At 41.6% G+C, this 12988-nt stretch overlaps 1 protein-coding gene across 1 annotated transcript in view; it reads right to left on the reverse strand.

Annotated features, from left to right (window-relative positions):
* Nucleotides 1-1463: 1463 nt before the first annotated feature.
* Nucleotides 1464-12988, reverse strand: part of xkr6b (XK, Kell blood group complex subunit-related family, member 6b) — a 167680-nt gene continuing 156155 nt past the window's right edge. The window contains exons 2-3 of the mRNA XM_060917649.1: nucleotides 3667-3863; nucleotides 1464-2437 (exon numbers count right to left, since the gene is read on the reverse strand). Of these exons, the coding sequence (XP_060773632.1) occupies nucleotides 1464-2437; nucleotides 3667-3863 (1171 nt within the window). The remainder of the gene's footprint in view (nucleotides 2438-3666; nucleotides 3864-12988) is intronic.

Consider the following 12988-nt stretch of genomic DNA (forward strand, 5'->3'; position numbering starts at 1 on the left):
CCTCAAACGAGGTGCAATGCTCTATGTACAAGAGATTGACAATAACGTGACAGAACTGTTACAGTTACAGTTATTTTGCAAAAGAGCAGCACCATAGAAACACTCACACACTGGCTGGCACGTACGGAGAACCGAGTTATTCATCAAAGTACACAGCCTTAGCATGCATCCTTTATAATTAAAATCAGTTAAAATCACCCTTTCTTTTGTGTGTCTTACAGTGCACACCAACATAATAAAAGCGTCCTAATGAAAAACTCATAGTAAGAATAGTGCACAATTGACAAACGTTGTGCCACTCATAGCTTATTTTTACCAGCCATCCAAATTGGAACCTTCACAAGAACAGGGAATGATGGAGGAATCGGAGAGATTAATCGTAGCACCGCGTTCTGCAAGGATTTCCTTTTGTGTTGGAGTTATAAGGTACAGGTGTTTTTACTGACCATTGTTTTGAAATTTAAACCCTGAACCTTCCAGTCTTTGGAATTTCTTCACTTACAGACATTATTTATAGAAATGACTCATACAGTTAATAAGCTTTTATCCATATACCCAAAATATAGAATCGACTGTGCAAACATTGACAAATAATACCGTACATAATTATGTTGATGTAAAATGGCCTAACACTCGTGCACTTTTTTTAAAAATTAACTTTTACTCCTTCCACGAACCGATATGAAACGAATACAGAAATGCATTTTATATTTTAAGGCCTTCTTATTTACTAAAATGTTTATGGCAGTGTTATTTGCCCAGTGATTGCAGTGTTATTACTCTTAATTTGGGTCTTTAAATAGCTAATTATTGGAAACTAAATGAAAGCCAGTAATGGTAATCAAACAAATATCTATGAGACTTCACCAGAAGTCATCTACTTTAGAACCCTTTGCCTTTTTATCAATAAAGAAAGAAGTGTAAAACATACATTGTTCGTTGTGTGCTTTTCTGTCGCAAACAAATGTGCTCTGTTTAGATAGTCCTGATCCCTTTTCAGTCCTATATCATCACAATCACTCAATTATAATAGGCACAAAATAGTTACAAGGAAATCTGAAAATTAAGATAAACGAGTACCATGGTCCTCCATCATTCCCATGAGACTTTGCGCATCTCAGAGTTAACAGGGACAAAGACACTATCCAACATACTGTATACATTGGTGGCACACATCCACATAAGGGCCCCATTTAAGGACTGCTTATTTTTGACTCAGTTCTCCATTTCTGTAATAATATTCTCTTCACTTGTGAAAATAAATGTTACATTTTCTCTGTTTAGACCTTTTTAGACCTTTGAAATAATCTAATAACTTGGCTAAATAACTGAATCAAACTGAAGAAAATAAGCACCCAAATGGAGAGAGGTGAAGCTGTGTGTGTGTGTGTGTGTGTGTGTGTGTGTGTGTGTGTGTGTGTGTGTGTAGAGAGAGAGAGAGAGAAAGAAAAGGGGGGGTGCCTTTATAGGGAGGACTCGTACTGGAGCAGCTCATAGAGGAGAGGCCCATCCCTGTACCTGATGCCCACTGCATTGGGGCTGATGTACTGGAGGATATTTATGGTCCGCCGCAAACGACGGTCTACAAAGTGTGCGTCCCAGGCTGGGTATCGCTTCCTAGGCATGTCAATCTTAATTAGGGGCCCCTCGGGATGAATGGGCCGGCCTGCTGCATCAGTGGGCTCTGTGGACCTCACCTGGAATACAGGCAGGCAGGTATCCGTGGCAGCCTCCTCAGCTTCTCCATATTCCCCTGAAGCCATGCCCCGAGTGGGGGTGGCCTGAGAGCCACGAGGCCCTGGGGTCGGGGCCATAGGCTCAGCCTCTGGGGGCAGGGGGAGGCCCCAGAGGAGCTCAGCACAGCAAGAGCTTGCCAGGACCCTCAGCCTGGGACCCATAGGATGCAAAACCCCATAGTAGAGGATCATGCAGGCCACTCCTGAGGCGAAGCACAGGAAGACGCCGTAGAGCACAGACGCAGCATACGAGTCAGTGGTGACGGGGTCTCTGTAGACATACCACAAGGCAGTCAGGACAGTGTTCTCCACTAACACCAGTGAGTAATAGGCTATCATTCGGTATCGAGTCCTGCCTTCCTTCACGTTGAACCAACAGAATACGTACACCACACCAACCACCATGTTGAAGAGCACCTCCTCCCACTTGGACATGCAGAAGTCAGTGCCACCATGAATCACCCAGAAGGCCATAGCACACCAGTGTAGCACCACAAAAATGCCGAAGTAGAGGTGGAAAACCGAGGCAAAGAGGGCAAAGGAAAGTGCCCTTGAGGAAATGGTGAAGACGCGCCACAGGAGATGCACCAGAGCTCCCCGGTAGCTCATGCTCTTTTGGTCATCGCGAGAGTCGCGCAGAAGCTTATGGTAGGAGGCCAGCACCCAGGAGAGAGACAAGAGAGAGGCAACTGCTGACATGCCTGCAGTGAGGGTGGGGAGGAATGACAGAAGGAAGACAAACAGGCAAAAAGAATAAAACTGACCATACATGTCTTTGTTGTGTACAGCATACTGAATAGTGGGCAAAGGTTTATCTCGAACACAACGTTAAAAGGGACAAAGTTATAAGGTATGTTATCTAATAGACTACAACAGCTGAAGTGTTTTTAATAATGTCAAGAAAATTAAAATGATCTAGCCACATTATTCATACAGTGTGACAGTGTGTGCGAAAACAATGCAATAATATAAGAATATAAGAAAACGAGCACTAAATCAAACTAAGTCTAAACTCTCACTTTGTTTCTTTCAAAGTAATAAAGTCATATGCATGTCTCCAGTTCATACTTATTCCTAGATGCGTTCTCTCACACTTACCCCTTGCTTTTTCTATGTATCTTTTTTAAAGCATAGCCAAGTTTACTATTCATCCTGCTCAACTCAGTGTTCTTCAGGATGATCATGGAGACGTCTGAGTTGCTGTGAGTGCTGTGACCTCAAACGTGTCAAACGGTCCTACTGCAGAAAAGGCTCGTCCCCACATATTCTGGATACTCACTCAAAAAGTGTCAAGCATAACAGTTCTTAGACTGTTTTGACTCATACAGAAGTCAGTCATGTGGGTTTTTTTTTAAAGCTATACAACATGGAAAGATAATCATGTGCATCATCTATACATGAATATAAAAGTTGTTAATGGATTGATGCAACACAAAATCATGAGATCCAGGGAGTCATATACTAAAATATATATATATATATATATATATATATATATATATATATATATATATAGTCTGACTTCAAAAGCAGAATTGTCTCTGTGTGTTTTGCAATGCTTAGCACTCCAGTACGTGCGTGAAAAAGTGAATCTTCAACTAATTTCGAATCAAGAAACAAAGCTTACGTATGCAATGTGTGTAATAAATTCGACATATCTCTGAAAAGCAAATCAAAACAATTTCAAGCAAACAGAAACCTCTGTAATGTACAACAGTAGTATTTTCAGTATTTTGCAACTATACATAAATTAAAACAATTACTTTTGTGATATATTAATTCTATAAGATTTCATAAATCATCAAATCCTAACAAATCGACTAGTCACACAAATGAGGGCATTATGGTTTCCAAACACAGACACAGTTTAAATGTAACACAATGCAGAAACGTCAGCAGTCCTAGCACTGAGCCTTGGGGCATTCCTTACACTGCAGCGTCTCAGCGCGGTTCTTCTGGATCATTATGCAGAGCTGGAGCACTAACTGTGGGGCGCTTTCCAAAAAGGTCTCGAGGAGACGAAGCATGTTCACATCAGCATACTCGTACATCATGGCCCAATAGAAACGTCGCTGATTTTCCTTTTGCCTGCGACTCTGTATGCCGAGGTACATGGTCCGGATATACCTGCAGAATGCAGATGCACAAGGAAAAGAAAGTAGGGACAGTCTGAGACGAGAGGAAACAACAGGGAATTATACCAACCATAAGAAAGAAAGAAAGAAAGTAAGAAAAGTTCAATATAGAGGGAAAGTGAAACACAGCGATCCTAGTGGTAGCGTTCCTAAGCCGAGAGCCATACTATTGAAAATCCCATAGACCCAATTTAAAAAAAAAAAATCCCACAAAGTTATGACGTGGAACTTGTACACCCCCAAAAATATGTTGTGTATGTTGGGATTATCTACTAACTGTGAAAGTATCAGGTGAAATTTCACTGTCTTTTAAAAGATCGAAATTGCGCCTAACCTGTCAGAAACGGACTACAACCAAACTCTGTAGTCAGAGTCGCTCATATTACGTCAGCAGTAGGCTTAGCTATCTGATCTGTAATGGTTATCCCCACGAGAGATGCATTTCTTATTGGTACAGAAATACTCCGCCAACTCCGCTATACAAATCGGCATGTTGATGTAGGCTACTCGCCGGCCGCTACCTGCTACAGATTTGGAAAAGCGCTAGGCTTGTGGTGACGTCACATACGCGACGCCAGGTCCGTGTAGTTTTTGATCAGCTTATTAAAAAACATTCAAAACAATTCAAATCGGTGGAAAAAATAAAGTATGATCACCAGGATCGATAGAGCTGCCTGACATGCACAACATATGGAAGCCATTGTCTTAACTTTGAAGTGTAACCCGAAATGTAATTTTTTGAAAAGATATTCCCATTCATTTTCCATAGAGGTTGGAACGCATCCAGTAGGGGGCGATGAGATTACTTTCCCTCCCTATACCCTCTAACATACATCTTATGTTCATAAGCTTTGATTTACATAGATTAGGATACTGCAAATAAGTTATGGTACTGCATATACCTATGCAACTGTTCATCACAGCAACACACTTTCAAACAGTAATTTAGTATCTGATCATCGACTGTAGAAAACATGGACGGTGTGGCTCCATTCACTCCCATTCTATAGAACTGAAACCAAAATACCTCTGTCATGTTGTCAAATTTACAACCGGCATCTGTGCAGTAGAGACATTCTCCTTCTCGTGTTTACGCAGCAGAGACGAGAGGCACAGTGAGGTAGACTCTTTGGTATTTGAAGCCATGGTCGAATGGCTGGCGAAGCAGCTTTGGGACCAAAAGGTCACTGGGTTGATTCCCAGGACCAGCAGGAATGGCTGAAGTACCCTTGAGCAAAGTGCCTAACCCCGAACTGTTCCGGGTTTGTTGTACATCGCTCTGGATCTCTAATAAGGGCATTTATCACTTGGCTATGAACTGGACATTTCCTGACAGATTAACCTTGGTTTCAGGAAGAGCAGCTGGTTAAGACTGCAGTCGGTAGTGCATGGTGAGTTAAACATTTATTTGGGATGCCTACTTACAAAATCCATCCTAATATTATGAGTAGTATATGTGCACACTGATGAACAAATAGCTTTTGAGCAAATTTTGAGAGCTGGCTGGCTGGATGTTGTTAATACATGGTTGCTATATGCACTAGCATATTAAACTAGCCTTTTTCATATTAACATCTCTTGATGTTTCAAACATTTTAAATAGAAATGGCTAACAGTTTGTATTAGTGCACGTGTCCAGAAAAGTTCAAACGAGACCGTCAATGATGGCGTAGCTCACTCTGGCCCCGTCTAGTCCAGAAGGAATGATCTAAAGTGCAGTTCTAATCTCCTTGGGCAGTTCTAATCTCAACCAGTCCAGCTCAAATATTTGCCAGAAAGAATCCAAAATGGCGAGGAATTGACCAAGAAGAAGCGATTTTTGTTGAGCTGCTCATTAAGGCTTAATTAGTCCATAAGTTCATTAATAATTGTAATTAAGTAAACCTAGGTAGAAGTCATATGCACCCTAAGTACCCCTACCTTCATGCCAGAAAGAATCAAAATTGGTGAAGAATTGAGGGAGAAGAAGCAATTTGTGTGGAAACTGATCGTTAGGGCTTAATTACTCCATCCATCCATCCATTACTGGTTATCTTGTGTAGGATCACGGGCAAGCTGGAGCCTGTCCCAGCTGACTATGGGCGAGAGGTGGGGTACACCTTGGACAAGTCATCAGATCATCGCAGGGCTGACACATAGAGACAAACAACCATTCACACTCACATTCACACCTACGGTCAATTTAGAGCCACCAGTTAACCTAACCTGCACGTCTTTGGACTGTGGGGGAAACCGGAGCACCCGGAGGAAACCCACGCAGACACAGGGAGAACATGGAAACTCCACACAGAAAGGCCCCCGTTGGCCACTGGGCTTGAACCCAGAACCTTCTTGCTGTGAGGCGCTAGTACTAACCACTACATTACTGTGCCACCTAATTACTCCATATCTTCATTATTAATTGCAATTATGCAAAGACCTACCTTCCTGCCAAAAAGAATAAAAATCGGTGAAGAATTGAGAGAGAAGAAGCGATTTTCGTGAAATGTGGACGACGCCAGTCGACAGACAGACAACACATGATGGGATAAGCTTATCGCCTGTCGGTTGGATGAGCTAATAAGTAGGTATGTGGCAGCAAATTCTGTGGCGACGTTAGCTGGCTAGCTGCAGCCAATCTCTTCTGTAAAACCTGTCAATCATATCATTCCCAGTCCTATCCACACCTTCTTACTTCATAGTAGAATTACATTTTAAAAACTAATGTCTGGGAGAAGGGTGGTATGGTGGTGTAGTGATTAGCACTGTTGCCTCACAGCAAGAAGGTTCTGGGTATGAGCCCAGTGGCTGATGGGGGCCTTTCTGTGTGGAGTTTGCATGTTCTCCCCGTGTCTGTGTGGATTTTCTCTGGATGCTCTGGTTTCTCCCAAAGACATGTAGGTTAGGCTAACTGGTGGCTCTAAATTGACCGTAGGTGTGAATGTGAGCATGAATGGTTGTTTGTCTCTATGTGTCAGCCCTGTGATGACCTGGTGACTTGTCCAGGGTGTACCCCGCCTTTCACCCATAGTCAGCTGGGATAGGCTCCAGCTTGCCTGTGACCCTGCACAGGATAAGCGGTTACGGATAATGGATGGATTCCTCACGAGGATGGGCGGGGCTAAAATTTGCACTATAACCTGCCAGCAGGGGCGCTAGACATGTGGTGGCTTCACTTTTTAGACACAATGTGCTGTCCATTTTTTATCCCCCATCCAAACGAAGTTTGGTGGGGGATATAGAAACGGGTTCCGTCCAGTCATGTTTTAATTTCCGGGGCATATCTTTAAAACTACTGAAGATATCTTCATGAAACTTTGTATACATATCAAGCAACATGTGAACTGGTGCCTTTTGCTATTTTGGATTTTTGAAAAAAAGAAGTATTTTTCAAATTTTTACATAGAAAATAGATTTTGACTTAGTTTCTAAGAGCAATGTTCGTTTCCAGAGCATATATCCAAAACTATTCATGATACGGATTTGAAACTTGGTATACATGTTAACAAGGTGATGTAGATGTGCCTTTTCATACTAAGAAATTTGAGAAATTTAAAATTTTCATGTTTCCATGGAAACAATTTCAGACTTAGTCTCTCAGGTTAGTCTTAGGGGTAGGTTTTGTTTCCGGAGCAGAACTTGAAAACTATGAGTGGTATGGTCTTGAAAGTTGGTATATATGTTGATTAAGTAATGTATATGTGCCTTTTGATTCTAAAAAATGTGAGAAATTTAAATTTTTAGCTCACCTGGACCAAAGGTCCGGTGGGTTTATGCCATGGGCTGCTGAGGTCAGTGTAAAGTGGTAGGGTTGGTTTCCTGCAGCAGAACTTGAAAAATGTGACAAAATAATATCTTGAAACTTGGTATACAGTTGGTATATAGGGCGGGGGATATAGATGACTCTGTCTTCTTGTATACAGTTGATGTATCTGACAATAAAGTGGCAACATGCAGCCAGTGCACCATTATGTTTGGAATGAACAATTATCTTAAATGGCACATAAGACAAATAGCGTTGCTTTTCAGAGTCAACAGCAATCATCAGCGTGTGATGGCTGAATCCACACATCACTGTTTAATCGAGCAATCAGTGATCACAGAACTGCAGCCTACCAGATACTCTTTATGGCGTTTCTCTGTGTGTGTGCGTGTATGTGTGTCCAAAAAAGAATGTGTGTGTAAATAATATTTTACTTACTGAAATATTATACTTGTTAATTTGCATTAGCAGCGCTGGTACAAATTGTTACTCTCACTCAGGATCTTTCTACTTTCTTCTTCTTATTATTATTATTCTCCTAACATTTTTAGGACATTATTTCTCCCTCAGTTTTCAATCAATCACCAAATTTCACACGTAGAATGCCTCTGGACTGAATTATGTTGCTATGACTTTTGATGCTAATCCAGATCACCGATCTGGAATGATGCATGAAAATGGGATGATTTTTTTTCAATCACTTATAACTCTGTCAATTTTCATGATTTTGTCAATTAGTTTTTTTTTTTTTTTATTTTGTTCAGGGTGACGGGGTGCAATTTTCCTCACTAAGCATCATTCTCTATCTCTTACCATTCCGGATCTATAGGGTACAGTGACCAGACGTCCCGGTTTGTAAAAGCTAGCACAAATTACTGTGCCAAACTGCGTCCCACTCTCACCTTATCAGATGCTGAAAAGCTAGTCCACGCTTTTGTCTCCTCCAGGCTGGATTACTGCAGTGCACTTCTCACTGGGATCCCTAGCAAGAGTCTTCAAAGACTACAATACATTCAGAACAGCACTGCAAGGATCCTGATGAGAGTGCGAAAATATGAACACATCACACCCACTCTCCGTTCACTTCACTGGCTCCCTGTGTCTGCCAGGATTGAATACAAGGTCTCCCTTCTTACTCACCAGTGCATTTATGGAAATGCTCTGATCTACCTGAAAGAATTACTCACCCCACTAACCTCAACGCAATCCTTCCACTCAAATCGTGTCCACCACCCCAGGACTAAGCTCAGCACCATGGGTGATCGAGCCTTCTGTTCTGCCGTCCCTCGCCTATGAAATGCCCTCTCTGACCATCTGAGGGCACCATAAACTGCTGAGAGTTTTAAAAAAAGGACATTTTAGCAGAATATATGACTCTTAAGTATCATTTTTAAATGTTGTTTTATGTTGTTTCTAACTGTCTTTTTAATGATGTTTCTACTTTGTAGCACATTGAGATTTGCTCTGAATGTAAAGTGCGTTACAAATAAAATGTCTCATCTCATCTCATTATCTGTAGCCGCTTTATCCTGTTCTACAGGGTCGCAGGCAAGCTGGAGCCTATCCCAGCTGACTACGGGCGAAAGGCGGGGTACACCCTGGACAAGTCGCCAGGTCATCACAGGTTCTGACACAGAGACAAAAAATCATTCACACTCACATTCACACCTACGGTCAATTTAGAGCCACCAATTAGCCTAACCTGCATGTCTTTGGACTGTGGGGGAAACCGGAGCACCCGGAGGAAACCCATGCAGACACAGGGAGAACATGCAAACTCCACACAGAAAGGCCCCTGTCAGCAACTGGGCTCGAACCCAAAAATTTCTTACTGTGAGGCGACAGTGCTAACCACTACACCATCATGATGCCCATTATTATTATTATTATTATTATTATTATTACTTTAGTCACACTCTATCTAGTTGAAATTACAGTAGAATCAGCCATTTGAAATGAATATGTGCAGTTATTAAAGGGGAACTGAAGGCAAATTTTTTTATGATCAAAATTCTATTTCTCATTTTATTAAATACAGGAATGCATTTTTGATAGCTATTTTGTCACTGCTATAGCAAGTTATGAGTGTTTGAAATATGCTATGGAATACATCAGTCCATATGTCAAAGCAATGGCTGTAAACAAGATTCATTGAGACCTGTGCGAGACATCGTAGGACGGAAGTAAAACATACAGCAGAAATCAAAGTGACCAACATCTGCCAACATTGTCAAAAGATGCGCGCGCCCTCTTTCGAATGCTGATGTAATCAAGCCAGAAGTTGTGTTTGTTCTGATAGCAATCAGGAAAGTTTGAAAAAAGTAGGCAGTAATCGTCATTTAAACTTGTTTTTGTGCAATATTTAGTTTGGAGAACGGTTTTCAAAATGGCGGCACTGACACCTGGCTGACACTTCATATTTCGAAGTCTCGCACAAGTCTCGTGAAGATTGCGTGGAAAAGTGACGCCTGCCGTGGACCAAACGAACTAAATTCAACATGGCTATAAACTGAATAGCCCGATAAGTATAATATTTAATTGCAATTAGTTGCCAATACGAGTCACAATATAAGGTTACTAAAACCGAAAATGTAACTGAATAACACGTTAATTAAGAAATAAAGCAAGTTTAAAAATGACTTCAGTTCCCCTTTAACTGGAATTACATTACTGTTGTTTGGGTATGCTGAGTGTGTGAGGTTCCAAAGGACCCTGCAAACACACAAATTGCCAGTAGGAGGCAGGCATCTCACTGAACAGACATGGAGCCTGAGACTTCCATATTAGTATCCATCCATTCATTCATTCATTCATTATCTGTAGCTGCTTATCCTGTTCAACAGGGTCACAGGCAAGCTGGAGCCTATCCCAGCTAACTATGGGCGAGAGGCGGGGTACACCCTGGACAAGTCACCAGGTCATCGCAGGGCTGACACACAGAGACAAACCACCATTCACACCTATGGTCAATTTAGAGCCACCAATTAGCCTAACCTGCATGCCTTTGGGGGAAACTGGAGCACCCAGAGAGCATGCAAACTCCACACAGAAAGGACCTCGCCAGTTATTTGGCTCAAACCCAGGACCTTCTTGCTGTGAGGCAACAGCGCTAATCACTACACCACCGTGCCACCCTTCCATGTAAGTAATCATATGGAAATGATAATCTGAGACCAGAGGTCTGGGATCTCAGCGTTCAGTTCACATCTGAAGAACCATCCCAGAACAGTAGAACAGTCACGTGACTGTGCTTCTTGTGTGAGTATGTGAGAATAATTAGCTGATTCATTTTATGGATGTAATCGAAGTAATCCTGCAACAGGAGGAGAAAAGCAACTGGTAATTATTGAATCATTATTTTTAAAATGTGATCATGAGGTCAAGATGAGGTGAATGGCACTCACAGGATTACTGCTTATTAAAGCTAAATCACAGAAATAGCTGTGCTGCATCTGTGGCACCACTAGAGGGAACATTTCACTACTTTGCAAGATTTGCTGTATGTTATACACACCAATACTGTTTCTCTGGAGATTCGTATGATCTCAGCATTCCTCTGGGAATTTCACTACAAAGCAAAGAGCATCAGCGAGACATGATTTTTTAACAAATATTTTGAGAATAAAATGATATCATTCAGTAATACTTCAATGATAAATAGCATTTGCCTATTAAAAGAGTGCAACCTTCTAAGCCTTCACGCTCTGTAGGGAGGCAGTGGAAAATCCTGCCTCCCAGATGTGAGAGACTTGCTATTTAAAGACTGAGGCTTCACCTTTGGTTAATTTTGGGACTACCATGTTTGTCCTGAGACTGGATTTTGAAAAGCCTGCGTGAATCCATAACAGAAAGCGATGAAATTAAAAGTTGTAGAAGAGCAGCAAAAAGCCAACAGTTGTGACTTAATCTGAGGGGATTCCCTAGTAAATAATGTGCATGAAATCGCTCACTTCGTGCAGTCAAACAGACAAAGAAAGTCTGTGTGCGCATGCGCAGGTTTACCTCCTTCTTCTTATTTTGGGTTTTACAGCAGCCGGCATCCAGAATGTTGCATTACTGCCATCTACAGGTTTACCTTGACTATGCACTGACGGTTACATCATTTTGTCGCTAAACAAACAGCTGATCACACCGAGGTGATCACTGACCGCCGATAATTATTAGTTTGGTCCTGCGTTTCCTTTCCTTCGCAACATAACGTCTTTTCTTCTCGCTTTCCGTTACTGTAGTTGGTCTTTCACGTTTCATTCGCACACTCATGTCCGCTATTTTTCTCTCCTGTTTCAAATTTGTATCCCACAATGCCTTGTGTCAGTAAGCCCGGTATGAAGGAGCAGATTACAAACACTTAGGACTACAACTCCCATGACACACAGCGCCCTCTGTCCCCAGCCTACTGAACTACAGCTGTCACGCATTTCCTTAATTACCGCTTCTGCTATTTATCATCCTGCCATTTCAGTACATACCGAGCCTTATATCTTTTCTGACTGTCTCTAGCGTTTCCTGACCTTTTGCTATTTCCTCTCTGTTTTCGCTCTTTGTTTTTTCCTCGTCACGTTGTCCACCGATCGCCTAACCCTCGCTAGTTTACAGACACCAATTTTAGTCACATGTTTTGGCTTTATTGCCAGTCTGCTGATCTGCTCCCTCTGCGCATATATCGGTAAGTGCCTGCACTCTCACACCTTGCATGAAGGGGGAAAGCCCACCACGTGATGCATGACGTAGTATCTTGTATTGCGTCATGGTGAAGCAGGAAAAAATAGCAGAAAATCTAGGGCTACATGGCCCTAAGTTCATTAATTGTTCTATTTAAAAAACCTAATAAAATTGGAAGTCTGTGATTTGAATTCAGTAGCTAAACAAAAATAATTGGGTGTCAGGGAAAATTCTTTTTATGACCTACACTTGAAAAATCTGAAAGGCAGTGTATCTTTAACTAGTTATGTTTGTCTAGACAAGTTGTCCTAGTTTATACATGCAATACCAGCCCCATCATGGGTTCTTGGAACTGGCTACAGATCCACCACAACCCTCACCAAGTTTCCTGAAAATGAAACTATTTTTGTTTAGTGGACCAAAAGCTACTGAATTCGAATCACAGACTTCCAATTTTATTAGTGTTTTTTAAAAATAGAACAATTAATGAATTTAGGGCCACATGGCCTTAAATTCTGCGTTATTTTTTCTTGCTTCACCATTGAGCAATTCAAGATACTACGTCATGCATCACGTGGTGGGCTTTCCCTGTTCGCGTGAGGCATTGTGGGATACAAATTTGAAACAGGAGAGAAAAATGGAAGACGTGAGTGTGCAAATGAAACGTGAAAGACCGACTACAGTAACGGAAAGCGAGAAGAAAAGACGTTATG

Source organism: Neoarius graeffei, chromosome 3 (genome assembly GCF_027579695.1).
Source record: "Neoarius graeffei isolate fNeoGra1 chromosome 3, fNeoGra1.pri, whole genome shotgun sequence".
In the NCBI taxonomy this organism is placed as follows: Eukaryota; Metazoa; Chordata; class Actinopteri; order Siluriformes; family Ariidae; genus Neoarius; species Neoarius graeffei.